Here is a 27,862-nt window from a genome sequence, read left to right on the forward strand (position 1 = left end):
GCAGACTCTTGGAGACAAAAACATAACGTGCAAGCGGAATCTGTATATATATCACGCACACTCGACAAATCCAGTAAATAATAACAGTCACATCATGCTTAAACTGACTGCTAAGAACAGTCAAGGCTTGTTTTATTTCCCCCTGTTATTGCCTACTGATCCGCCTTGCGTATTTACTCAGGGGTTGAGAGGTTTTTTCTTAGTGTTTATTGGGGAGGTATATTACTCTCCGTCAAAACATGTACGTTGGCACATCATTATTCTGTTACTCTCCACTCGGAAGGGTTCGATCCTATTCAGTGATCGCTCTTGTGGATGTCATACTGGTGCTTTAAAAACCTACCTAAGCAATAAAAACCTGTCGTATATCTTTCGTGTCTTGGTCGACTCGCATACGCGACGTACTCAATAATTATTATGTTTGTGTCGAAGATGGCCTCTTTTCTTCTGTGTGTGCCGTGTCACATTTGTGTGTCTCGATCTCTATCTCTGTGTCTGTCTTCATATCTCTCTCTCTCTCTCTCTCTCTCTCTCTCTCTCTCTCTCTCTCTCTCTCTCTCTCTCTCTCTCTCTCTCTCTCTCTCTATATATATATATATATATATATCAGCTTTTGCCATCCAATCTAACCATGTACGATATGCCTACTCTACACTGACACGCAACCCCGTTTGCGTAAGTTTCTTAGAAAGTAAATCTACTGTCTACCTAAAGCCAACAGGTAGTGTACTTTTCTTTCGTTAACAAACCGCAAAGGTGCGTCTAAACATGTAATCGCAATGCTGTTCCGGCTTATGTAAACAATCCGTTTGTTTGTCATTATTACTAGTATGCATCCGCTTTAAATCGTGCGCCTATGACCAAGAGCAGGCGGGTAGAGCAGAGTAATGGGTGGTACTAAACATACACTGTTTTGTGGTTTTGTTTGTTAAATAAAGACATATACATGCGTCGACAAATTAACACACAATGCAGTACTAGCTTTTTTATTTTCAGTACATGTTCAGTGGAAGCACACAAACCGTTTGTTAATCATGCATTATGCACCCGCCTCAGCTACTTACAAACCCAAGACCTAAAGAAGACATAGGGGAAAGCAAAATACAGGGTAGCAGTTATCTGTCATTTGTTGTATCTGCATACATTTATATACGGGGGTAAACAAATCAAGCCACGATGCATTAGTCAATGCCCTTTTTGGGGGATATTCTGTTGAAGTCTACTTGGTTTTTTATCGTGCACTCTCTTTAAGTCCTTAACTTGAGATCAAAAGAAGAACGATACAACCAAATACCAGGACGTACACTGTCATTAATCTTTTTACATCCACAAAAATAAACGGGGGTCAACAAATCAGTAGACAATGGAGCTCTGCATGCCCTTTCTTGTGGAACGTTTCTTTCACGTACATTTGATTTGGTTGGTCATCGTGCACTCCCTTTAGCCCATAAGCTTGATAACAAAAGGAGAAGGATTTAACAGATAATGAAGTATACTGTCATTTGGTTTTACGTGCACAAAGACAAATCTACGGGCGTTAACAAAGGTTCACACAGTGCAATACTGGCTTTCTCTTTTCAGAGAGGGTATTCCTTTGACGTCCACTTTGATTGTTATCGTGCATTTGCTCTATTAGCTTATACGCTTTAGAACAAATGAGAAGGATACACGTAAATACAGGGTAGTACGCTGTACACAATTTTAAAGCTAATAAACGGCTCTACCCAAGGCGTCCCCATGGACAAGATTTTGACATTTTTAGATGAGATGAAGATTTTTCAACAAGATTTGAAATGACAAACGTGAAAAGACGTGAGAATGAGATGGTCCCACATCCAGGACATTGCTCTTATGGCAGGCCCCATTACTCTTCACGACATCCTTGAAACATCCTGCACTCCGCGGATAAGACATACCTCCTCCACTCTTGAAGAAGGGACCGGAGGTATAGGAGGTTGGGGTGGGGGAGGGGGGGGGATAAAGAGCGTCTAAATTCATGAAACATTCTCTTCAAAATGAATTAGACATACCTCCTTTACGTTGGAAGCGGAGTTAATGGAAATGCGTTTAATACACATCTTTGAAACATCATGCATTCATCCGATAAGACTGTGACAAACCTCCTCGATACATTCTTGTAGTAAGGGCCGGAGGTAAAGGAGGAGATGGTGGGAGGGGGGTGTGAGAGCGTCTAAATTCATGAAACATTCTCTTCACACTGAATTGCCCACACCTCCTCTACCTTGGAAGCGGAGTTAATTGGTAATGCGTTTCGTGAAATATTTTAAATATTCTGCACGCACCGTGTTAAACTTATCTTCAAGTCTTGAAGCAGGGGAGGGCAGTAGGGGAGGAGCGTTAGTTTCATGATGCCCACGAAACAAATATTTCTGCACACGCTGAATTGAGATACCCCACTAGAATTGTCAGTTATTGGAACGTTGGAATTTTGACAAAACAAAACAGTCACAGGGAAATCGACCCAATGGTCTTTATAGTGGACAGAAAAACAGACAATTCCCATAAAATGTATCTGATAATAATTTCCGTCCGATCTCTGATAAAGCCTAAAAGCTCTTTCGACTGACGGCACCGCCTTAATTGCCAGAGATCGAACGAAAATCTTTTTTTTTAGATAAGTTTCATATTAATTGTTTGGTATAGCCCAAAGACCATTGGGTCGATGTCCTTGTGAATGTTTTGTTTTGTCAAAATGTAATTGTTCCATTTTCTAATCATTCTTGTTTTGGGTTTTAAAATGTTGAACTTTATAGCAGTCTATGTGTTTTTGGATTTACACGCTGAATTGATCATGCCTTCGCCATTCTTGAGTCACTGGTATCGTAAACGCGTCAGTTTTTATAAAAGACATGAAACGTTCTTCTGACAGTTCGTAACACATACTTCCTTCATGTATGAAATAAAGGTAAATGAATCGAAGTTCATCAAACCCATGGATCGTTCTGCACACATTGAACTACACATACCTCCTCTGTTCTTGAAGCAGAGGTATTGGACATGTGTTCAAAGCCTGTCCTTAACTCGACGAAGTCGAACAATCGAAGTCTACCTCGCGAAGCTGGCCGCACGAAGCTTTAGACGTCATCTTCGGGTTCAAATAAGCACCACTTTAAAGAACTAATGACACATTCTGCACACATTGAATTACACTTACCTCCTCCATTCCTGAAGCAGAGGTAGGGGAATCGCCACACATTTCCAAGACCAACAGCAAAGCCGATACAGGTGACGATAAACTCCAAGTGCCTCCCCCAGCTGGCACGTATTTCTGGCTCCTCCTGTCATCATTGAACATTAATTAAGACGTCAATAGAGATTGAAAGCAAACAAGCAAGCGCATGCACGCATGTACGGAAGCGAGCACGAGCGCACATAAACACACATCATCAGTACACACACACACGCGCATACAAACACACACACACACACACACACACACACACACACGCACACGCGCATACAAACACACACACACACACACAACGCATACGCGCATACAAACACACACATACACACACACACACACACGCGCATACACACACACACACACACACACACACACACACACACACACACACACGCGCGCGCGCGCGCGTTTTTCGAATGATAACAACGCAGATCGTACTGTGCCTTTCAACAAATAAGATTCCAGACAGTCAACCTTGAATTTACTTCTCCTTTGTCAAGCAATTTTCACAAGTATGTGCACATTTACAATATTTCCGAATTAGACTTTTTTTAACGGATATAAGTCTGTCGGCTTTATTAAGTGATGTTGAATAGTTTTATTCCTGTAAGGTGAGTCAAGCTGTGAACACACCGATAGTGTCACAGTGAACGATCAGGCCCGCTGTGCATGATTTGGAAAGAAAAAGGCTTCACATCGAGTGGGAAGAAAAAGGCATCACATCGAGTGGGAAGAAAAAGGCATCACATCGAGTGGAAAGAAAAAGGCATCACATCGAGTGGAAAGAAAAAGGCATCACATCGAGTGGAAAGAAAAAGGCATCACATCGAGTGGAAAGAAAAAGGCATCACATCGAGTGGAAAGAAAAAGGCATCACATCGAGTGGAAAGAAAAAGGTATCACATCGAGTGGAAAGAAAAAGGCATCACATCGAGTGGAAAGAAAAAGGCATCACATCGAGTGGAAAGAAAAAGGCATCACATCGAGTGGAAAGAAAAAGGTATCACATCGAGTGGAAAGAAAAAGGCATCACATCGAGTGGAAAGAAAAAGGCATCACATCGAGTGGAAAGAAAAAGGCATCACATCGAGTGGAAAGAAAAAGGTATCACATCGAGTGGTAAGAAAAAGGCATCACATCGAGTGGAAAGAAAAAGGCATCACATCGAGTGGAAGAAAAAGGCATCACATCGAGTGGAAAGAAAAAGGTATCACATCAAGTGGAAAGAAAAAGGTATCACATCGAGTGGAAAGAAAAAGGCATCACATCGAGTGGAAAGAAAAAGGCATCACATCGAGTGGAAAGAAAAAGGCATCACATCGAGTGGAAAGAAAAAGGCATCACATCGAGTGGAAAGAAAAAGGCATCACATCGAGTGGAAAGAAACGCTAGCATGCATGCATGAACGCACACACGTACCCACCGACCACCCCTGCCCCCGCCCCCTTTCACCCCCCAACAACCACCCCCCCCCCATCCCACATAACACGCACACATACAAACTGAAACATGTTTCTTCGGCTGATCCTATTCACAAACAACATTCATTGCCTCTCAGCTTTTTTTCACAAAACACCTTGTCAGTCTTTTCAAAGCTGTCCCATTCCATTGCAAAGACATGCTATTCCTTTCGTGTGCTAGTAACTGGAAAGCAGAGGCGGGGAAAAGGTGAAACATAAAAAAAGGTAAGGGGGCAATACATAGTGTGTGAGTAACAAGAAATAAACATTCAACGGCACATGGAGTTTGCTACCTCATGCGCTTGTCCCCTGTTGTTGGAACAAGGTCGGTGCGACTACAATTTGTTAAGCTGTGCATAATGTGCGTCAGCAAAAACAACAGTTAAGTCGCCGCGTACATCATTAACGTGATTTCGCATACATTATTTCGTACCCTCATTCTCTGAATTACGGGAGGGTCATACCCTTCATGCACCAGGTGAGAGTCGGTGTAATACTCTATAGAGTTCACTCAACTCACCGGAATTTACTTTAGGCGCCTGACCCCCCCCCCCCCCCCCCAACAAGGGATATTCTGCGTGCGTAATTGAAGATCTGCATGCGTGTGCATACGAAGAGTGTTGAGGCATTAAGCAGTCTGCACTTATGTTGACCTGGAACGCAGCTTGGGATTCGAACCCTGGACCTTACACTTAGACAGTAGATGCACTCACTGCCATCGAGCTAGCGCTCACGTCGATTTAGAATTATTGAGAGAACTTAATTTGCAGTTGTAAAACTTCCGTTCTTTTGATTGTTTAAAAAACAAAATCTCTTGTATTATGAAATTGGCATTTTATGAGTGTTTACAAATTATATCTTCTGAAACCGCCCACAAGGCCTAGTTGTAAACCAACCAACGTTTAAGTTTAGAATTAATAACATATACTATTTCACGAAAGAAAAAAAAGTCGACTTGGACAGACATGGTTCGAAGTATGCAGAATGAGCTTTGATAGTCCCCTCTCTCCAAATGCTTAAGGCAACTCGGTGAGTGAAGCACACATGCACGCACGCACGCACGCACGCACGCACGCACGCACACACGCACACACGCACGCACGCATGCACAAAAAACACAGACACACAGAGACAGACACACACATACACACAGACACACACACAGACACACACACACACCGTCACACACACACAGGCGCGCGCGCGGCGCAAGTACTGTGTTAAGATTCAACCAGGTCAATCCAGGCAAGAGCGGCCACAAAGATAACTTGCACCTACATCTAGGGTTGACTGCTACACCTTAGAAACCCCTATTTGTGCACTAAATGTGGGACATAATCCCACGCTCTGTTCGTCTCGCTGGAAAGGCTTTTATGGTACGCCAAGAATGTGATATGTTTGAGGAGGCATTACATTAGTCCACACAAATTTACTTTTAAAAACACCGCAACAGCAAAAAATGCCAGTTTTCAGTTTTATGTGCCTTCGTAGCCAGGTACAAAATCATGATCTATATCGATGTAAATTGTGCATTATATCGTCATTTATATTGAGTACAAAGGAAGGCTGCATGTGTTGTAACTTTAACTTCGTATACACGTACACAAACACGCGTGTTGTGTTACCGAAACCAGTCAACCGAACTCGCATTAAACATACGTACATGACACCAACGCATACATAGCCCAATAGTGACCTCACATTCTTTTTTTAAAAATTTGATCCGATATTGTGTGCTCGTCACCGATACAAAGTCTACCCTTAATCTACATTTTTTATAATTGTTATTTACTCCCCAGGAGACAAACTGAAATGACAAGACTGTTATGAAATGTCGTTAGTCAGAAAGATATTGGCTGTTGCAAGGAATGAAGTATCCGACTCTCATTTTGCTTAGTCCATTTTGGGAGCGACAACATATCAGAGATAAGTCAGAGCACCAATTACCATCAGGTTTATTTTATTTTGTTTATTGTGTTTGTCCACTTTAAAGACTGGAAAGTCGAAGTTCTTGTGAATATGTCGTTTTGTTTATAATTAGTATGAGCCTGGGAGTATAATTATGTGGCAACGTTCTGCCACATGGCAGTCACTTCAAAACCATTTGCAATTTCACTATGGCTGCTTTATGGTTTTACCACATGATTTTCATATGCCATGTCATATGTTTTCCATATGCTCGGCATAATATTGTTCTGCTCCCTTGGTAGGCACCCGTGAGTCTCGGAAGACTATGGATTGTGTGCGCTGGTTCTCTTGCAGCGTTGGGTATGTCTGGACAGGTCAGCGGGAATGACAGTACGCCGGCGCCTATAATAAAACGTTCCACAACTTACACCCTTTTCTTTAAATTGATTTATCGAGATATTTGTTTGCTCTGCCTTTTTTGAAAGAAATGATTTTCTGTATAATTTGTCTTTTTGTCCTACACGCCCCTACACGGCCCTACACGGCCCTACACGGCCCTACACGGCCCTACACGCCCCTACACGGCCCTACACGGCCCTACACGGCCCTACACGCCCCTACACGGCCCTACACGCCCCTACACGGCCCTACACGCCCCTACACGGCCCTACACGCCCCTACACGGCCCTACACGGCCCGAGATTGTCATTAAACATACACTCCTTCCCGTGTGAAAGATATTTTCACCTATCAAGATATGTGCAGGCTTTAACACGGAATGAAAATAGCAATACTGTGAACACAACAGCATGGCTGCTTTTTGCGCAAAGTTGGAATATTCTGCGAAATACAAATTTGAATGTTGACACAGCATTAATTCAACAAACATTTCAAACAGTGCACAGAACATGACCAGTCCACTGAATGCTGGCGTGTCAGTGTTCTAGCCATAGATGTGTGTTAAATACATCTCTGTTCTAGCCGAGGGGCGCAATGGCCACGTGGTTAAGACGTCGGCTTTCCGCCGGTGTGGAATTCGAAGGTTCGGTGTTCAAATCCCAGCCGCGCCCGGTTTAAGGGTAGAGATTTGTCCGATCTCCCAGATCAACTTATGCCCAGACCTGCTACAGTGCCTGATTCCCTTTCGTGTGTACGTACATGCATGCACAAGGACGAAGACGAAGACGAAGACGAAGACGAAAACGAAGAAGAAGAAGAATGTTCAACTCTGCACCGAATATAGCCAGACCAATGAATGTTGGTGTGTCAGTGTTCAAGCTGAAGGGTGCTCTTGTACAATGTACAAGCCTGGACTGGACCACAAGGCTTGATCCGGAAGTTTCAAATTGAAGTGTAGTTCATTCTGTACTGAACATTACCGTACATTTTAGAATTTGTGTTTACTTATACATGTACTGCCTTGCGTGGAATGTGAAACGGGTCAAAATCTGAGCCCGGTATTATAAAGCAACGCTTTCTGCGTCGCCGCTGTACTTAAAATGTTCCGCTTCACTGAAAAACAAAGAATCCCAACCCCCCCCCCCCCCTCCTAACAAATAACTTTGACTGAAACAAGTTTTGAATAAGAAGAAACTGAATTTGCAAGCATTTTTTTTAACAAAACCACTGAATCTGAAGTGTCTGTCAAATGACTGTCAAGACGTGTCCAACTAGATTGTAGACGAACAGCTGGAACAATTCATATAGTTTCAGTATCACGGCTGCCATAAGATATTTTGTTCTGGTAGATGAATACTATACCTAGGACTTTGCATATGTCAAAGATAGTAGTTTTTTTAAACCATAAGAAACCAGAACAAGCCGTAATTTACTGACATGAGGCATTTTTGTTCTCGCGAGTAATTGCTATATAGCTAGTTCTCGTCATCTGTCATATATGGTAGTTTTTAGACCATGAGCAAACCAGAACAGGTCATATAATTTCATTGACAAGAGGCATGTTTTCTTGTAATTCAATATCATAGCTACATGTAATATTAATCTGTCATCGATGGTGTAGTTTCTTTTGTGAAGGACCTTCGTCACTTTTTCTCTATGATTGAACAAGCTGTCGCAACCTCTGAGTACAGTGGAACCCCCTTTTAAGACCCCCCAATTTAAGACTTCCTCCCTCTTAAGACCCCTTTTTCTCAGACTTTCTGTTAATAGCCTTTGTAAATTTAACCCCCCCTCCCCCCCATTCTAAGGCTCCCACCTTTTTAAGACCCGATTTTCCCCAGATTTTTGGAGGTCTTCAAAAAGGGGTTCCACTGTATACAGTTGTCGGGATTAGTGCAGTTATTTGACAGGCAACTCAGTAGCTAGTTCAGGTGTGGTATTTGTGTTTGGTGAAGTTGTTGGCTGAGTCAGGGAGGGACAGGAGCTCAGGCACATGCACGGGATATGACACTGGTTGTTTTGGGGAGGGGTGATCGTTGGCTACCATTAAGTTAGCTTTTCAGTGTACGCTTTTCCATTATAGTTACCCACTTGTTTCCCTTGTACAACTGGTAAAACTTACTTTTCACAGCCAGCACACCAACAAAAACACCACCAAAACAAACAAACAAACAAACAACATTTCAACCAAGATGTGTGCCGGAAACCACTGACCCGGCGTCGTCTCTGAGTCATTCCTAAGACAACGCTGAATATCAACTCGTTAAAAAACAAACACATCGAAAAAGTGTGCTTTGTTTTAAACAGCAGCTAGCATTATTTAATGGCGAAGCATTCATATCAGGAGTGCCCGTTGCGTACCCAAAAAACCTACAACAATCTGTGACAATCAATCAATCTCGAATAGTCACTTCCAACAAATTATGATATCTATTTTTAAACAGAGGTTTTACTTAGTTATTTGACGTTTCCTTAATACACTTTGTAAATATCACGTGACAATGTGCGTGCAGTATCTTCTTGTTACTTCCTGTGCTTCTGTCTATTACTAAACCTAACTCAACAATGAAATTTCTCAGTCGAGATAATAAAGTTATGGTTTGCCTTACTGATACGCCCTAACCCCAACATGCAGGCTGTAGAAGAAGAAGAAACAAGTCGCGTAAGGCGAAAATACAATATTTAGTCAAGTAGCTGTCGAACTCACAGAATGAAACTGAACGCAATGCCATTTTCAGCAAGACCGTATACTCGTAGCATCGTCAGTCCACCGCTCATGGCAAAGGCAGTGAAATTGACAAGAAGAGCGGGGTAGTAGTTGCGCTAAGAAGGATAGCACGCGTTTCTGTACCTCTCTTTGTTTTAACTTTCTGAGCGTGTTTTTAATCCAAACATATCATATCTATATGTTTTTGGAATTAGGAACCGACAAGGAATAAGATGAAAGTGTTTTTAAATTGATTTCGACAATTTAATTTTGATAATAATTTTCATATATTTAATTTTCAGAGCTTGTTTTTAATCCGAATATAACATATTTATATGTTTTTGGAATCAGCAAATGATGGAGAATAAGATAAACGTAAATTTGGATCGTTTTATACATTTTTATTTTTTTTTACAATTTTCAGATTTTTAATGACCAAAGTCATTAATTAATTTTTAAGCCACCAAGCTGAAATGCAATACCGAAGTCCGGGCTTCGTCGAACATTACTTGACCAAAATTTCAACCAATTTGGTTGAAAAATGAGGGCGTGACAGTGCCGCCTCAACTTTCACGAAAAGCCGGATATGACGTCATCAAAGACATTTATCAAAAAAATGAAAAAAACGTTCGGGGATTTCATACCCAGGAACTCTCATGTCAAATTTCATAAAGATCGGTCCAGTAGTTTAGTCTGAATCGCTCTACACACACACACACACACACACACACACGCACAGACACACATACACCACGACCCTCGTTTCGATTCCCCCTCGATGTTAAAATATTTAGTCAAAACTTGACTAAATATAAAAACAGCTCAAAGGAGTGCATGTTTTTACAACAGAAATTACATCTATAGGTACTTGTAGAATATCGCGTTTCTTTCTTAGATATGCAAGACAGAACGACTGGCTAAATGAGAGACCAGAATCCTGTTGGCGGCGGATTTCTCGTAAATGCACACGGAAAGATTCCAAGCTAACTGTGACTCACAGGTACGCATATATAAAAGAGCTCATCTCCCATTTATCTGTTGTGGTATTTAACAATTCACTGTCATTAAAACCATTTAGTCAGAATCAGCCGTCGTCTTCAATGAACACACTTTTGATCTTCTATTGAACTTTGGGACAATAACGCACAAAATATACATGAGTTCTTATGTAAATCGTCATGTAGTTCGATCACCATGGATCTGCCTATGTGTATTGTCACATGGGTCCACATACTTTCACGCTTTGGCTTTATCATATCGTAAGGCCTGGCGCTCACCTGTGTAACTTCATCAGGACAGACGACGCACTGCAGATTATACCAGCCCGCTACACGTTGCGTGAAAGGAAAACAGGCCAAGTACTCGTCATAATCCCTATCGCGCAGCATCAATAATGTGCAGTGCGTCGTCTGTGCCGCTGACACTGCGCAGGTATATCCTGCCCTTTACTGACACTTGTGTCAATCGGTGAAATCAATTCAGTGGGGAAAAAAAGAAGTAAATAATAATCCCACTTAGCACAGGCAGTAGCCTGGGGGTTGATTTCTGGTACGAGTCAAAGTGCACGGATGTCCCGTTCTTATCTCACGGTATAGCTTTGGACATGATCTGTGGGGGTGAAGATGAAGGTTTGCAGGGGGAGGAAGTTACCTGTTACTGTACTACGTATAAGATTACGCCCACTATCGGACTACGTATACAAGCTGTACTAACACTTGAACGGCTAACCACACCATTGACAAAGAGACCCACTTAAAAACCGACACAACCCCTTTAAGAACAAGCTTCTATCTGACCCACAACTCACCCGTTACCTTATACTATTTGCACAGGCGAACATGCCTAACCCTCGAACAATCCTAAACATGTTTACGGACTTCTTACTCTCTCCCTTTTGTTCATGACAATTCTCTGCCTGCCAAATTGGAGGGACATATTTGCCTCGAACACATTCGTCCATGACGGAAAAAATGCATGTCGTCCACATGAGAGTATATATATATATATATGATAAGATAAGATAACATTTTAACAAGCCGACACCTTGGGTACTTCCGGGAAAAGATCTAAGGGAGGCACGTGAAGCTGAAAAAATACCGTCTCCACCGGTAAAAATGATTACAAATATATCCTGTATTAAACTTGGCCCAAAAATACTGTTCCACTTTGTGTATCCTAATTAAAATATTCACGCCTATGTTATTTTAATTGAATACTCTAAGCACAAGCAAGTATTACCACAATCGTGCACACTATCATGTCTCATGTAGGACCTTGATACCTGACTGAGACGACGTAAAACCCTATAAGTCAGTCAGTCAGTCAAAAAATACGCAGGTTTAATAATAATAATAATACGAATATTTATAACGCGCACATATCTCACCAACAGGCGACTCAAGGCGCACATACACTCATTCACACACACGGAGACTTAAAGTCACTAGCACACACACATCATCAACCATTAAAATATGTACAGTTATTCAGGGTGGGATGGGGTGGGCAGTGTAGAATGCATGGATTATTTGGAAAAAAGGAATGTCTTGAGTGCAGATTTGAATGATTCGAGGGACTGTTGTTGACGGAGGGGGAGAGGTAGTGTGTTCCATTGGCTAGGTGCTTGGAAAGAAAATGAGCGTTGACCTGCTGTTTTGAGTTTGGTGTGGGGGATGTTGAGCTTGAGGGAGTCAGCAGATGATCTGAGTGCTCGTGAAGGGACATAGAGAGAGAGAGAGTCGGAGAGATAGGCAGGGGCGAGACCATGGAGGCATTTGTAGGTGAGAGTGTTGATTTTGTAGGTGATACATAACATCTGGAAAATTACCTATTAGGTCTTTCGTCGTATATATGCAAGTGTTGCCGAATTTCGCCTATGCTGAATTTGTGTAGATTTGTGAAATGGCAGCTTTTTGTGTGACATTTTTGGAGGGGTACCCTCGTTATTTTGAGCGGCTGTCACGTGACCTCTGTGGAAGATATGTTCAAAACAAAGAGTGCACAAGATAAAAAGGAAAGAGAGAATGCTTTATGTCCTACAGGCTAAATATTTTGCCTCTTAAGGACAAGATATGGGTTTTAATCACGATTCGAGTTTTACGCCCTCACGGCTTTTTGACGAGATACACAAGTGTAAGCGTGTTTAGGTACCAGTATCAGCCATCTGCACTTATGGCAGAATGACCAAGTTCTTTTACGTGCCATTGTGATGACACGGGGTGGGACATGGTTTCCGTCTCTGGGTCTACACATAAAGTTGACCCGTACGTGTCCATCTTGGCCCGAATTCGAACCTGAGACCTTCCGATCACAAGTACAGTGCTTTTCCAACTGAGCTACCGCCCGCCCCCCCCCCCCCCCCCGGAGTGCACCAGATAGGCAAATCAAGTGCCTTTTGTAACATAGACAGTTTTTGAATAAAATAATACAGGTATGATTTTGTATTTACTTGTTGTAATTGGGGTTCAATAAGTGGTGTATATTGGGGGGCCAAGTTTACGTTCTGCAATGTTAAAGACTTCTGACGTATGGTCGTGGTTCATTTAATTATGCTCTAAATAAATATTCTCTGTGAAGCAATGCATACCTACGGTACCAGTCCTGTTATCTGGACGCAACTCTTTAGCGACTTTGTCATCTTCTTCTTTTCGATCGCCGATCACACTTGGAGTCCAGATCTTGAGATATAATTAGTGGTCCTCTGCAGCGCAGCCACTGGCCCGTACAGCTTGTTGTGCAGGGACTCCGGCAATGGCCAGATTTCCTCTCTCAGCACCTGGTGGTTCCTGCAGTCTCGTAGGTTGTGGGCCGTGTCCTGCTCTGCTTCTCCACAAGAACACATGGGGGAGGGCACAACATGCAGCTTCCCGTGGAGATGCTGGTTAAGTCTGTTGTGTCCCGTTCTCAGGCGGAAGATGACCACCTGCTGTGGTCTGGATAGCAGGTGGTAGCTGTCCTGTGGCTGGGGCGTCCTGTGCACAGACGTAATGATGGTCTTCATCGCTGTCAGGCTCACAGGGTTGTTCTCTTGCTCATCTTCTGCACCCAGCTTTGCCATCCTGTCCGCCTCTTTGTTTCCTTGTACACCACAGTGGGAGGGGATCCATTGCAGTACTGTCCTCAGGCTCTTGATGTTGTGTAGAGCGTGTTCCAGCTGAGGCAGTTTGCTACTGGTCATTGCTTGGAGTACTGACAGAGCGTCAGTCAGGAGGACCACCTGGTTGTTATGGTTGACTCTGTCGTTGATGGTGTATGCTGCATGGATCAGTGCTTGTACCTCAGCTCTGTAGTTTGTACAGTGAAGGCCTGTTGGTATAGCCTCTGCTTGCCTCTCTCCACTGGGGTACTGGACATACACCCCCGCTCCTCCATTTTTGACGGCCTCTGTGGCTGACCCATCAGTATACACCCGTATCCATGCTTCTTGGGGGTACCTTTCTTCAAGCATGGCAAGAGTCCGGGCTTTTTTCGTCGCATTGCTCTGCTCGTCCTTTGTTGTGAGGTAGGGGACACTGGTCTGTATGTCCAGGTTTCCTTGTCCGTCTTCCCAGGGTGGAGCGTCAAGGGAGAAAGATGGTGGCTCCACTAGCTCTGGCATCTCTGTCTGATGTTTCTTCTGCAAAGCCCTTTCCTCAAGAGCGAAGCTTGATCTTTTCAGCCTGCCAAAGGACATCTTCTTGAGTCTGTCACTCATTGGATGGTCATGAGTGCACTGGTACTTGGTGACTTGTACCATTGTTTTGCAGTCTCGCCTTTTGCTCAGTGGAGGAATGCAAGTCACCTGTTCCATCTTCTGTATGGGTGTTGATTTCATTGCGCCCGTGATGATTCTCAGCGCTTGGTTCTGTACTTTGTCTAGGGCCTGCCGGTGTGTCTTGGCTGCTGTTGCCCAAGAGCTTGATCCGTACTCGAGGTGCGGTCGTACAGTCCCCTGGTAGACTGTTTTCAGGATCTTCTCGTTTGCACCCCAGTGTGATCCTGCCAGCTTCCGCATGATGTTTAGTTTTCTCCTGGCCTTTCCCTCTGCACTCATGATGTGTTGTTTCCAGGTCATGCGCTTGTCATAGGTGACCCCCAGGTATGTTTGCTGGTCTTCAAATTTCAGGGGTGTGTCCCCCAAGGTCAGTTTGCCAGGTGTCGCTTTGGCAGAGAGTGTGAAGAGAGTGGCAGTGGTCTTCTCCCTGTTGATGGTCACACACCAGTCTTCCGCCCACGCTGCAACCTTTTCTAGGGCAAGTTGCATCCTGTAGGTTGCTGTGGTTGCATACTCTTCCGAGCATCAGAGAACAAGGTCATCAGCATACAGTGCCGCTTGGACTCCTTTGGGCAACTCTGGTACCAGGTCGTTAAAGAAGAGTATGAATAGCGTGGGGGAGAGTACTCCTCCCTGTGGAACTCCTTGGCGTAGTAGCACCTTTCGGCCACAGTGACCGTCCACCAGCACTCTGGCCTTTCGGTTGTGCAGGTACGACTTGGTCCACTGGTACATGTTGCCTTTGACGCCGGAACGTAGGAGCTTCATAAGGAGTCCATCTTTCCAGACCTTGTCGAAGGCCTTCTGCAGGTCAATGAAGGTGGCCAGGGTGACCTTCTGGGCCTGGTAAGCATCCTCTATGACCTGGCTAAGGTGTGTTGTCTGGTCCTCCGTACTTCTGTGCTGTCGGAAGCCGGCTTGTTCTGGGACGATTATGCTTTCTGATTCCAGGTACAGCTGCAGGCGCTGGTTGACAATGCGCTCCATGGTTTTGCATACGCAGCTTGTCAGGCTGATGGGTCGGTAGCTCAGGGTTTTGGTCTTGTTTTTCCCTTTCTTTAAAACTGGGATCATCCTGGCTTCCTTCCAGCACTGAGGTACCTGTCCCTGTCTCCAGCTGAGGTTGAAGATGCCCAGTAGTTTCTGGAGGGCCGAGTTGCCTATGTGTTGCAACATCTCATTCGTAATGTTGTCTGGACCTGGAGACTTCTTCTTTTTGAGCTTCTTGATGGCATTCTTCAGCTCGGCCATGGTGATGTCTTGTTGCATGGCATCCTGTACGTTTCTTTCTGTTCTTTCTTCAATTTCTGTTCTGACTTCCTTTTGTAGAGGCAGGGGTATGGTGGTGTCGCTTTCTCCCCGATATGCTTGGGCGAAAGCATTGGCAGCGGCTTTTCCAGTGAGTGTTCTTCCTTCCTCCTCCAGGGTGATCTTCTGTCCCTTGTTGCCCTCTTCATTCAGTGCTCTTGTAAGTTTCCAGAGCTTTGTTGTGTCTTTTTCCATATTCAGCCCTGCCGTCTTTTCTCTCCAGCCTCTTCTCTTGCACTCTATCTTTCTCTTCAGATGTTTTGCTTTGCTTTCTTGGAGTTTGATGTTGTTCTCCTGGCTAGGGTTCGTCTCTGCCTCTTCTCTCATTCTTGTGAGTGCATCGTGCGTCTTCTGCAGCTCATCGGACCAGTATGGGATGTAGTCCTTCCTCACTCCACGTGGGATGCTGTCCTTGGCTGCCTGGATTATGCTAGCATTGAACTCCTTTATCACGTTGTTGATGTTTCTCCCCTCTGTTTCTATGGCTCTGGTCAGCTCATTTGTTCGTATGTTGAACAGTCCCCACTTTGCCTTTTTGTAGTTCCATCTCGGGTGTTGTGGATGCTCAGATGCTGAGTCTCTACTGATGGTAAGGAGAACTGGGCGATGGTCGCTTCCACCCAGCTGTTCATCCACTTTTCTTGAGATGGTTTTGTGGATGTCATCCGTGCACAATGCCAGGTCTGGTGTTGTTGTTGAGTGCCAGCGGCGCGAGTAGAAGGTAGACGGATCTGTGGGGTCGTTGACAAGGATCAGGTGGTTGTCGTCCTGCCAAGATTCAATGTCTTCTCCTCGCCTGTCCAGTGTTTTATATCCCCAACTCTGGGACTGGCTGTTAAAGTCTCCAGCGATGAGGAAGCCGCTGTCAGAGACCTGGATTGTGTCAAGCGACAGCATCTTGTCGTTGGGGCAGTAGTAGTTGACGATGTTCATCTTGCTGTCATTGGTCGTTATCTTGACTTCTATGTACTCTGCTTCTTCCATGTATCTGTTGGTTTCACTGGCATTTATGTTGTTCCTGACCAGAGTCATCACTCCTCCTTTCTTCCTCCCTTGTCGGTCACTCCTGAACACCTGGTGCCCTCGGATCTTAAAGGGCTTCCCTTCTTGCAGGTGTGTTTCCTGAATGCAGCAGATGTTGACGCTGTTTTCATAGAGGAAGTGCTCTAATTCTTCCTTCTTATCGGATACCCCCTCTGCATTCCAATGCATGATGTTAATAGTGGGGTTGTCCTTGGCTCTGCTGTTTTTCCGGCCAGTCGCTTTCCTTTCTCGTCCCCTGGCTCCACAAGACGAGATGAAGGGACCTCCAGTAGCTGAGGGTGGACTCCTTTGAGGCGCGGAGCCCGGCGCTGCACCTGCCCGGTGGATCCTCACAGGGCGAGCACCATTACTGTCAATTCTGTCTCCAAGTGTCATAATGGCAGTTGATGCGTAGTGTTGTGGTTTGTTGGAGTGCGCCGTGCGGCCCAACACATACGTCTTCAGCACTCGAGGTTTCTGTCAGGGTTACCTCACCCTTAGCTCATGGCCCAAGGACCTGCCCTGTGAGCACAAGGTTGGTCCATATTAGTCTGGCCTCTACCTTTCGACCTGTCCAGCTTGGGAAGCCCTTCCAGGAGTTTACACTCCCGCTGGCATAGCTCTTAGGGTCACCGAGACACGCAAAACCACCACACCACGTTAAGGAATGGACCATGTGGTGGGCGACTTTGTCATCATTACGCTTTCAAGTTATGGCAGAGATAATTGCTTTCAGACACTTGAAATAAGTTAAGTACGATTTTTGTTCAATTTTGTCAATGACACTATTGTTTTAAACCAGAAGTACATTATAATCAGTAGATATATATCTGTGACTTTGTTCAAACCCATACCGGCGACGAATTCAATAACGTCTAGAACAGTTTGGAGAATTTTGTTGTTGTTGGTGGAGAAAGTCTCCCACCTCTCGGTTCAGAGCACGACGGACCGAGTACCTGGTTCGCTTCGCGTGGGTGAACGCAGGGTGTTGACACTCACTAAGCTTTGCCACACCTGACATACAATGGGGAAGGGGTAGGCGATCACGCTTGACCAAGTAAATGGGTCTAAACCACCGATATGGAATTCGGTAGTCTAAACGTAAGATGCCGGACAGCATTCCACTTCACTTTGTCAACAACCTTAACGATCGGCGGCGCCCTAAGTTATACGTGACTGATACACGTGTTGTTAAAGCGGGCCTGCGATCGCGCACCCACGCACACGGACAGATAGTTGTTGTGGTTTAACATACCTTGAACCTATCTGGCTAGGCGAGACAGAGATAAAGACAAATAGACACCGTTAACAAGAACAGACACAGCAGCAAGAACGCATACGGTTTCCACACGAACACAACCGTGTTAAAGACAGGTATGTAATAGCTGAGACAGACAGACACACAGACGGATTATCAAATACCGGAAAACATGAAAAACTGCAAGAGCAGCCGACACACGCTAACACACACAAATTAAACTAAGTCACTCTCTCTCTCTCTCTCTCTCTCTCTCTCTCTCTCTCTCTCTTTCTCGCTTTCTCTCAAAAACACGCGAGCACTGACACACACACACACACACACACACACTTAACTACACTTTAAAACTCACCGGCATCGTACCACTGTACTCCTTTCCGGTCGCAGATTACAAAGAACAAACACCTCAAAACCTAGAAAACTTGGCCCTGGATGGTCTCACACACTATCACACCTTCTCTCTTCTTCTCAGCAAGGATTTCCGGATGAAACTGAAAAGCGATGAATTAACTTATACAAGGCACTACGGTAGGTAAAACTTGACAACCTGCACACTGATAAACCGAGTGTTAAAATTGTCAACACCCCGCACCGCTAGTCAGTAGCCGGTGTAACACGAAATTTTTACTCCACGAAAAATTTACTCCGGAGTAAATATTTCGTACGAAATTCTTACTCCGAGTACACTTTTCGTACGAGAAAAGAACTCCCCAAGGCACGAAAAAATTACTCCCTCCACGAAATTTTTACTCCCCATTTTTTTCACTTCCAGTAAAAATCTCGTACTCAAAAATGGGATGCGGGCGAAGGGATAATGCCAATAAGTGATCTCGCGCACACGAATGTCGCGCTACCCTCCTTCCACCCCTTCCACCACCAAGACTAACAGGGGACAAGGGAGTAAACATTTCGTACACCTGGCATGGGAAGTTAAATTGCTTGTGTTTGGGTGAAGTAATTTATTCGTTATTTATTCGTCAGAGGAGTAACATTTTTGTACGAAATATTTACTCGGAATTCTCGTGTAATGGGGGGGGGGGGGGGGGGGGGGCGTGCTTTTTTCGTAAAGGGAGTAACTTTTTCGTACGAAATGTTTACTCCGGGGTAAAAATCTCGTGGGAGTAATTTTCTCGTGTTACGTGCGACCCAACAACAGTTATGTCAGCCTACACTGAGAAAAGATCCAGAGCAACTCAACCGTGTTGACCCGGTGTAGCAGCCTATTTTGACACAGCCCAGTTTGACCGGGAGGTCATTCTGGGCTAGCCAGTTTTGACCGGGAGGTCATTCTGGGCTAGCCAGTTTTGACACCCCCCCCGTAGTCAATTTTGACCCCCCCTTCAAACTGTAAGAATGAGTACATTAAGACCTTTAGAAACAATATTTATGCATATGTATGTATACAACTACGTATACCCCCCGGTCAAAACTGACTAGGCCAGTCAGGTTTGTACCCCCGCCCCCCTTCAAACTTCAAGAATAAGTACTTTAAGACCTTTTTAAAACGAATTAAACGAATTTTTTTTAATCATTTTTCCAACAAATTTTGTGCACATATACATATATTTCGTTTTAAAAGGTCCTAACGTACTTATTCTAGAAGTTTGAAGGGGGGGGGGGTGTCAAAACTGACTGGGGGGGGGGGGGGGTCAAAATTGGCTAGCCCAGAATGACCTCCCGGTCAAAATCAGCTAGCCCAGAATGACCTCCCGGTCAAAACTGACTATGTGTCAAAATGGCCTGTTACACCGACGAGGCAGATTTTCTATCGTCGAGCCGAAAGAGTCAACCGTCTATCCCCTCGAGATCCACCTCTGATCTTTGAGCACTTTTACTTCAGTCCTCCGGCAATAACAGGCGCCTGAAATCGGGTGCGGTCTGACTGTCTCACCGCGACTCAGTTCATATAGTTCACCTGGTTGATTCTCGTGAGGGGGGTCGTAAATCGGAGGGGGTCCAAAAAGAAGAGTTCAACTGTATAATGTGCATTTGTACTCTTAATTCCAATCTGCGTCACGCGTCGAAGCTCTCGAGTCAGTTCCTTAATGGAAAGCCGGCCCTTGGGCTCACCACAGGTGCGCGCGCACTAAATATTAGGTAAGATATCAACAATGAACTGCCTGGGAGCTCTCTGTGCACGATGAGAATGTCTGTTTTGATGAATTGATTTCGTAGTTTATTCATCGTGTGACAACTACTTTCAACTCACCACAGCAAGCAATCAGGATACTGTGTTTATGAGTATTTTCTGCGTGGGTCTAATTGGAGGGAAGGTCTTATCCTATGTAAAAGCCTGGCTAGATGATCTGAGAAGCCGGTGAGCCGAACTCTTTTCAAGTCACGAGAAGAAGTGTGCCTTTAATGCGGGCCCGCTGCCCGTTACTCCTCCCCGCCCCAGTGTCCTGAGAAGTCTGGCAGAAATTTCACTTTTGTTTCAGCTGTACAATATGTGTGCATCTCTACCTTGTCAGTGGTGGTACATGTGTAACCGCCGAGTCCCCGAAGCACAACTGAGTGAGAATCACCTTTGGAGGCAAAACTAGTCAAACAGGATTGATATTTTATTTGTTCGTTTATGGGCTGAAACTCCCACGGCTTTCACGTGTATGACCGTTTTTACCACGCCATTTAGGCAGCCATACGCCGCTTTCGGAGGAAGCATGCTGGGTATTTCCGTGTTTCTATAACCCACCGAACTCTGATCGACATGGATTACAGGATCTTTTTCGTGCGCACTTGGTCTTGTGCTTGCGTGTACACACGGGGGTGTTCGGACACCGAGGAGAGTCTGCACACAAAGTTGACTCTGAGAAATAAATCTCTCGCCGAACGTGGGGACGAACTCACGCTGACAGCGGCCAACTGGATACAAATCCAGCGCGCTGCTGACTGAGCTACATCCCCGCCCCGGCTTGATATTTGAGACTGAGCTAAGTTAATTGACTTCACAAGAAAAATGTTCATTCAAAATGAACAGCGTCGATGCAATGTCCACCAAAGATTTATTTTGGGAAGTGTTAAAGGTTAGGGTCAAAAGTTAATGAATTGCATGTTGTGCTGGATATATAAATTGTTTATTTCAGTCAATGCTTGATTCATAAGTACATTTTTCAGCATGGTGCATCTACAGGAGGGTGCTCCAACAATGATGCATAGTGCCAACATTTAGCGCAAACTTTTCACAACAGTGCATTATTACCACAAAGCGCATACAGCGATTATATAGTAGCAAGTTGCACTAAACATTTGAACAAAATGCATTTTGTTCAAATGTTAACAGCACAGCACCAAGTTTTGCATAAGTGCACAACAGCACTGACCATTTCACAAAAGTGCATTACAGCTGTGACAATTTTACAAAAGTGCATTGACCATTTCAGGCAGATGGCTAACATGCAGATTTCGCTTTTGTCTGTCTTTCTTTGAAAAGTAGGCATGTTCAAGATCGATGAAGTCATGAGCAATTGGGTTAGATGACAGAAAAGATTCAAAAACGTCAGATTCAGTTAGATGACAGAAAAGATTCAAAAACGTCAGATTCAGTGTTTTGGGCACTGTTGAACAGGAACATTCTCTCCTGTTCAACAAATGTGGGTTCAATTCAAAAGCAACATTGTCACAGATAGGCTAGTGTTACATTTCTGTAAAGTTTCAAAAACATCTTCCATGTTTTGGTTACTGTTGAACAGAGAGGCATATTTTCCTGTTCAAAAAAGTCTGACACAAATTGTCGTAGTTGTGGGTTAAGGTTCGATCTATACTGTCCTTCAAACGAGTCGTAGAACCGTCATTGTCACAGATAGTGTTACATTTCTGTTTTACATTCAAACGAGTCGTAGAAGTAGTAGTACATTTGCGTTTGGTTGTTTTTTCTTTTAGATTCCTGTCACTCATACTAGCAGTATTGATTGAGGTACATAATAATAATAATAATAATAATAAGAACATTTATATAGCGCTAAATCAAAAACTTTCGTTAAAAAGGCTTGCTCTAAGCGCTTGACATCTAAACTAAAACGTCATTCACACTCTTTACAATGATGTACAAGAACTTCATGTCACACTCTTTCATTCAGTATAGCACCATTCACACGAGTTGTTATTCTGTACAAGACAATAAGTTAGTCTAACATTTAGAATGTTCATAAGATGAAAACAAGAGAAAACCAGACTGATTAAAACAACTGCTTAGTGCTAACAAAGCATGAATCTTAATGATAACGTAATACATGTTTAACTGTTAAGACCATAAAAAAACCTATATGCTAAAATAACTTCGAACTTTTAAGAACTTCTTATAAGATACACAGCACATCTAGATAAACACCAGAATGATAAAACAAAAGGCAACTCGTTAAAACTATTAAATGCATCAATGTCTAAAACACGAAAGACTCAAATATAAGATACACAATTCTCTAAAATTGTTTATTAAAACTGAAACCGACCTGCTCAAAGTAAACCATACCCACCCCCTCCCTACCCACCCCCAACCCTCCTCCTACACTAAATACTAATTATTTCTACTCTTAACTTCCCAACTACACGTTATCCATAAACTATGCACAGGAACATGTGTGTCAGCATTATGTGGCACCGACATGACTTGTGCATATCTAGCCTACAGCTAAGGGTTAAAGTTAAAGGACTACTGCAGTGAAAAATTATATTTATAATAATTTAAAACAAAAGACAAAAATAACAAGCTGAATAGAGATGGAACCGTTACAGAACAGGATGGCAAAATGTTGCGACTTTAGGAGTTGTGTTTCAGGAAGAGGTGAGTTTTGAGTGCTCGCTTGAATGACTGTACTGACTGAGAGTGGCGAATGTGAGAGGGGAGAGAGTTCCATTGAGTAGATGCGCAAAATGCAAAAGTGCGTTGTCCATATGCTTTTGATTTTGTGTGTGGGATGACTAGGGTGCGGCTATCAGAAGAGGAGCGGAGTTGTCTAGCAGGAGTGTATACAGTGAGAAGTTCAGAGAAATAAGCAGGAGACGAGGCAGAGAAGAAGTGAAAGCAGAGAGTGGACAGTTTGTATTCAATGCGGGCTTGGATGGGTAACCAGTGGAGTGTGCGGCGAAGTGGTGTGACATGATCTTTTTTTTTTCGTGCTGTTGATGTACAGGGATGACTTGTTTGTAATGAATCCTTGTTTCCTCCACATTGAGTTTGCATTGCAGTTGGACAGAAATGAACAGGTGTTAATTGATAAACACATTGATAATGGCTTTTGAGAAAATCAATCAATTCTGCAAAGGAATTAACTTGATGACATCAAAACTGCAGCGCCATTTGAAGAATGGTTACCATTTCTGTTTCTTTTATGGGAATCAAACAAATAAAAACATTGACTATCCAAGTTACCATGAATGGCAATAGTTGACTCCTGAAAAGTAGCAAGGATATAATTTGAGACGATAAACGCCTGATGCAATCCCTCCTCAAGGTCAGTCAACTCAAAACCTTCATCATTCGCAACATCAGTAGGCAACACAGCGGGATTCGTATGTCCAGAAATCATGTCGAAAAAATATTACATTTCAAAAGCATGTCCAACCACAGTTGTTGGCAAGTGTTCGTGTCCGAAGTAGCCTTCAGTGTGTGTATATGTATTCATGTGACAGAGAACGTGACCTCATTGTTCAATCCTCTCTCTCTCTTCTTTCTCATTCGAACGCACACACGCAAGAACGTAGCCTACGCACGCATGCACGCGCACGCACACACACACACACACACACACACCCCGCTGACGCACACGGCAAACCACGCACACACACACTGACTGTCGGCAAGCATCTCTTTTTGTTTTCTTTACCTTTGTTTATTGTGTTTTCGATATTTGTGTTTATTTTTTGCTTGACTTATCTGTTTTATTTTAATGTTTGCTATCCACATCGTGTGATAAATGTTTCTTCTCAGTCTCCGAGTCAGTTTAGTTTCTGCACGCCGCTTTGGTACTCCTTGTTTTTCTTTCTGGTGTTTTGTGCGCGACTGATTTGCGGATTTATTTTTATTCCTTTCATATGCAGTTGAAGTGTTGTGGGTGTTATTGTCTGTATATGCTATGTTGCGTCTGTGTATGCCTACAAGAATTTTGGGTGTAATGTGCCTGTGGTCTGCTCGCAGTCGAGCACAGAAAACATGGCGGCGCCCTGCAGGCAAATTCGTGGAAAGTCTTCCCGACCGCAGATACCAGCGTCGTCCGCGACGCTGGAAAAACTGCCATGACGTAGACGCAGAGGTTCACAAGAGCATACCTGGTGACAACAGCAGCCAGACCTACTATAAATAGCTCAGTCACCCCAAGGCAAAGAGACAACTCTGTCAATGCAGAGCAGCTGCCTGCTACAGGGGGGACTACTGCGTCACGTGCCCCCTGTCACACTCGCGCCCCCCGTTTGACTGAACTTTGTCCCCAAAGATCCTAACCATGGACCTGTCCAACATCCTAATCGAAATATTCCAATTTTTCGAACCTGGTCTCAAATGACTGATCAGTAATCGATTCAATTCCATGTTCATCGAACCTGATACACATGGCTGGATAGGAATCAGCACCCAGAGTTTCTTAGCCTTCCAGCTGCTAGCCAAAGGGGACTACATGATCAGTACATGTATATTTTGGAAAGCCGAGGAACTCTTATTGAAGAGTCAGCACTGCTGTACGGCAAGCTGTTCAGCTGAATCAGTTGGCGGGGAATGTCATAAAAAAGAATATTTATGTCTGAAATAATAGCTTATGAGGGTAGTTGACATGCGTGTGTGTGTGGTCGGGTGGGTGGGGGGCAGAGAGAGAGAGAGAGAGAGAGAGAGAGAGAGAGAGAGAGAGAGAGAGAGAGAGAGAGAGAGAGAGAGAGAGAGAGAGAGAGAGAGAGAGACTGAGACAGAGACAGAGACAGAGACAGTGTGACATGTAAATCAACAACTGTAGGCCTGTGTAACACGACATTTTTACTCCACGAAACATTTACTCCGGAGTAAAAATTTCTTACAAAATTCTTACTCCGAGTACATTTTTCGTACGAGAAAAGAACTCCCCAAGGCACGAAAAAATTACTCCCTCCACGAAATTTTTACTCCCCATTTTTACATTTAGTCAAGTTTTGACTAAATGTTTTAACACAGAGGGGGAATCGAGACGAGGGTCGTGCAGTGTATGTGTGTGTGTGTTTTGTGTCTGTGCGTGTGTGTGTGTAGAGCGATTCAGACCAAACTACTGAACCGATCTTTATGAAATTTGACATGAGAGTTCCTGGGAATGACATCCCCGGACGGTTTTTTTCTTTTTTTCGATAAATACTTTTGATGGCGTCATATCCGGCTTTTTGTAAAAGTTGAGGCGGCACTGTCACACCCTCATTTTTCAATCAAATTGATTTAAAATTTTTGTAAAGCAATCTTCGACAAAGGCCGGACTTCGGTATTGCATTTCAACTTGGTGGCTTAAAAATTAATTAATGACTTTGTCCATTAAAAATCTGAAAATTGTAATAAATTTTTATTTTATATAAAACGATCCAAATTTACATTCATCTTATTCTACATCATTTCCTGATTCCAAAAACATATAAATATGTTATATTTGGATTAAAAACAAGCTCTGAAAATTAAAAATATAAAAATTATGATCAAAATAAAATTTCCGAAATCGATTTAAAAACAATTTCATCTTATTCCTTGTCGGTTCCTGATTCCAAAAACATATAGATATGATATGTTTGGATTAAAAACACGCTCAGAAAGTTAAAACGAAGAGAGGTACAGAAAAGCGTACTATGCAGCACAGCGAAACCACTACCGCGCTGAACAGGCTCGTCAGTTTCACTCCGTTATGCACAAGCGGCGGACTACGGTCATTGTGAAAAAATGCAGTGCGTTCAGTTTCATTCTGTGAGTTCCACAGCTTGACTAAATGTAGTAATTTCGCCTTACGCGACTTGTTTTTACTTCCAGTAAAAATCTGGTACGCGAAAATGGGATGCGGGCGAAGGGATAATGCCAATATGTGATCTCGCCCAAACGAATGTCGCGCTACCCTCCCTCCACCCCTTCCACCACCAAGACTAACAGGGGACAAGGGAGTATAAATTTCGTACACCTGGCATGCGAAGTTAAATTGCTCGTGTTAGGGTGAAGTAATTTATTCGTTTTTTATTCGTCAGGGGAGTAACATTTGTGTACGAAATGTTTACTCGGAACTCACCTGTCGTGGTGAGTAATTTTCTTGTGTAATGGGGGAGTGGTTTTTTTTGTAAAGGGAGTAACATTTTCGTACGAAATTTTTACTCCGGAGTAAAAATCTAGATCTCGTGGGAGTAATTTTCTCGTGTTACAGACCCAAACTCTATCGAGTATGTAGGCTCACTTATTGCTTGAAACCTGTCACTGCGTTTTCTTATAGTTCAAATGGAATAAAAAGTATATTTATTGCAAAACATAGTCACATATGATAGTATACTTGATAGGGTCCACCTCGAAGGAAAATTAATCAGATTTGAAAAAAGTCGACAAGGTAATAAAAGAGCAGTTCATTATCATTTAGTTTGGGTGCAGATTCACTCAAAATGTATTTTCCAAATTTGACTATGCGTAGATGCCGGAGAAACAACAACCCAAATAAACTTTCTATTTTATTTAATTCTATGTCATTTTCTAATGTATTTGTTGCAAATTTAGTTTCAGTCAACACTTGTTCTTACAATCAATTTATCTGTTTGAGTGTTGGGTGTTTTCCCGGCGAAGGAACAGAAAAAAAATTCCCTGCGTCTGTTTCCTTGTTTACTTGAATCGTGTTTTTTTCTCGGTTTTGTCCGTTCGTCCGTGTGTAAGTCTGTTTGTTTTTGGGGGTGCTTTTTTTAATCGCGTAAATTGTAGTACAAAGTTTTATCGGAGGCGGACTGAGAAGCAAACATTCGTCGACGTGACCTTGAAAGAGAGTACTCACCAATGCCATACTCTTGTCATACGAGGAGTAAGATGATCAGAACACTTAGCCATTTTTGTGTGATAAAAGCTTTGGCTGTGGACAGAAACGAGTCCGTTTTAGGCGTCAAAGTTAGAGTGAACGCTGCCAAAAGTGAAAAAAAGATAAAAAGCCTAACGGTTTTAAGGTTTGTGTTTCTGCAACTCAGTGTTTTGACATGCGCAAGTTATCCAGAGAGGGTGAATACAGCGAATGAAATTGTTTTTAGCGCTCTAGCGCCGTTAGTTTGTCAGATCAAGAGGTGGTCCATATTAGGAGCCGGTCCATATTAGGAGCCCTTCCCCTACGTTGGACCGGCATCATTTTTTATTCGATTGCTTGATTCAGTTTCAGTCCAATTTTCAGTGTGATGATCAGTTTGGCACTGCATGACTGAGTAGCCTGTTATGTCTTAGTCGTGCTTCAGATTGGAACAACTTTGAATGTCTTTTTGTTACTGAATATATCCACATTTCTGTATTTCTTCCACCTCCTCGGCCCAAATTCATAACTTCGTTCCCTAATTGACTGACTCCTATGAATACGCTTTTTGTAACCTGTGTAGAACACAGTGTGACAGAGCACACAATTATCCTTAGCGGATTATGACTTTATTCAGTTATTCTGCAGAAAAACAGAAATGCTGGAGAAAAAACGGGTTTTCTCCAGCATTTCTGAATAATGTCATTAACCGCCGAAGCGGCATCGGTTTTTTTCTGCAGCAAAATAGTTTTTCTGCAGCATGATAGCCTAGTTTATATGTTTTTCTGCAGCATTATTGCGATGGACATTTTCTTCGGAATAATCTGTGACAGTTTTTCTCCGCAGTTATTCTGGAGAAAAACCAACGTTCTTGTAAAGTTTTGCCA

General features: G+C 43.3%; 1 protein-coding gene across 1 annotated transcript in view; it reads right to left on the reverse strand.

Moving 5' to 3' along the window:
- Positions 1 to 18,620, reverse strand: part of LOC138959570 (sodium- and chloride-dependent glycine transporter 1-like) — a 43,584-nt gene extending 24,964 nt beyond the window's left edge. Inside the window, exons 1-2 of the mRNA XM_070331106.1 lie at positions 18,377 to 18,620; positions 3,176 to 3,299 (exon numbers count right to left, since the gene is read on the reverse strand). Of these exons, the coding sequence (XP_070187207.1) occupies positions 3,176 to 3,299; positions 18,377 to 18,382 (130 nt within the window). The 5' untranslated portion in view covers positions 18,383 to 18,620. The remainder of the gene's footprint in view (positions 1 to 3,175; positions 3,300 to 18,376) is intronic.
- Between the last annotated feature and the right edge of the window lie 9,242 nt (positions 18,621 to 27,862).

Source organism: Littorina saxatilis, linkage group LG2 (genome assembly GCF_037325665.1).
Source record: "Littorina saxatilis isolate snail1 linkage group LG2, US_GU_Lsax_2.0, whole genome shotgun sequence".
NCBI lineage: Eukaryota > Metazoa > Mollusca > Gastropoda > Littorinimorpha > Littorinidae > Littorina > Littorina saxatilis.